Here is a 558-nt window from a genome sequence, read left to right as displayed (position 1 = left end):
CTCGCTCTCTCTCCGTTCTCGCTCTCTCTCCGTTCTCGCTCTCTCTCCGTTTGTCCATTGTCTCTCCTTTTGTCTCTCTCTCCATTCTCTCTCTCTTTCCCTGTCTCTCTCTCAATTCTCCCTCTCTTTCCTTTCTCTCTCTCTCCAACCTCTCTCTCGCTATATCTCCATTGTGTCTCTCTCTCTCTCCCTCTCTCTTTTCCTATCTCTCTCTCCATTCTCTCTCTGTCTCTCCATTTTCTCTCTCTGTCTCTCCATTTTCTCTCTCTCTCTCTCCATTTTCTCTCTCTCTCTCTCCATTCTCTCACTGTCTCCGTCTCACTCTCTCCGTCTCACTCTCTCCGTCTCACTCTCTCCGTCTCACTCTCTCCGTCTCACTCTCTCCGTCTCACTCTCCATTCTCTCTCTCCATTCTCTCTCTGTTCTCTCTATCTCCATTGTCTCTCTCTCTTGCCCTATCTCTCTCTCCAATCTCACTCTCTAATCTCACTCTCTCTCCCTCTCGCGCTCACTCTCTCCCTCTCGCGCTCACTCTCTCCCTCTCGCGCTCACTCTCTC

General features: G+C 50.5%; 1 protein-coding gene across 1 annotated transcript in view; it reads right to left on the bottom strand.

The window, feature by feature from the left end:
- Positions 1–201: 201 nt before the first annotated feature.
- Positions 202–558, bottom strand: part of LOC109917197 (inactive carboxypeptidase-like protein X2) — a gene marked incomplete at both ends in the record, with an annotated part of 6810 nt that continues 6453 nt past the window's right edge. The window contains one exon of the mRNA XM_048621176.1: positions 202–270. Within this exon, the coding sequence (XP_048477133.1) occupies positions 202–270 (69 nt within the window). The remainder of the gene's footprint in view (positions 271–558) is intronic.

This window comes from Rhincodon typus, unplaced genomic scaffold (assembly GCF_021869965.1).
Source record: "Rhincodon typus isolate 14 unplaced genomic scaffold, sRhiTyp1.1 hic_rhity00000082, whole genome shotgun sequence".
NCBI lineage: Eukaryota > Metazoa > Chordata > Chondrichthyes > Orectolobiformes > Rhincodontidae > Rhincodon > Rhincodon typus.
Note: the sequence above shows the minus strand (reverse complement) of the source record. Positions and strands in the feature narration are given on the sequence as shown.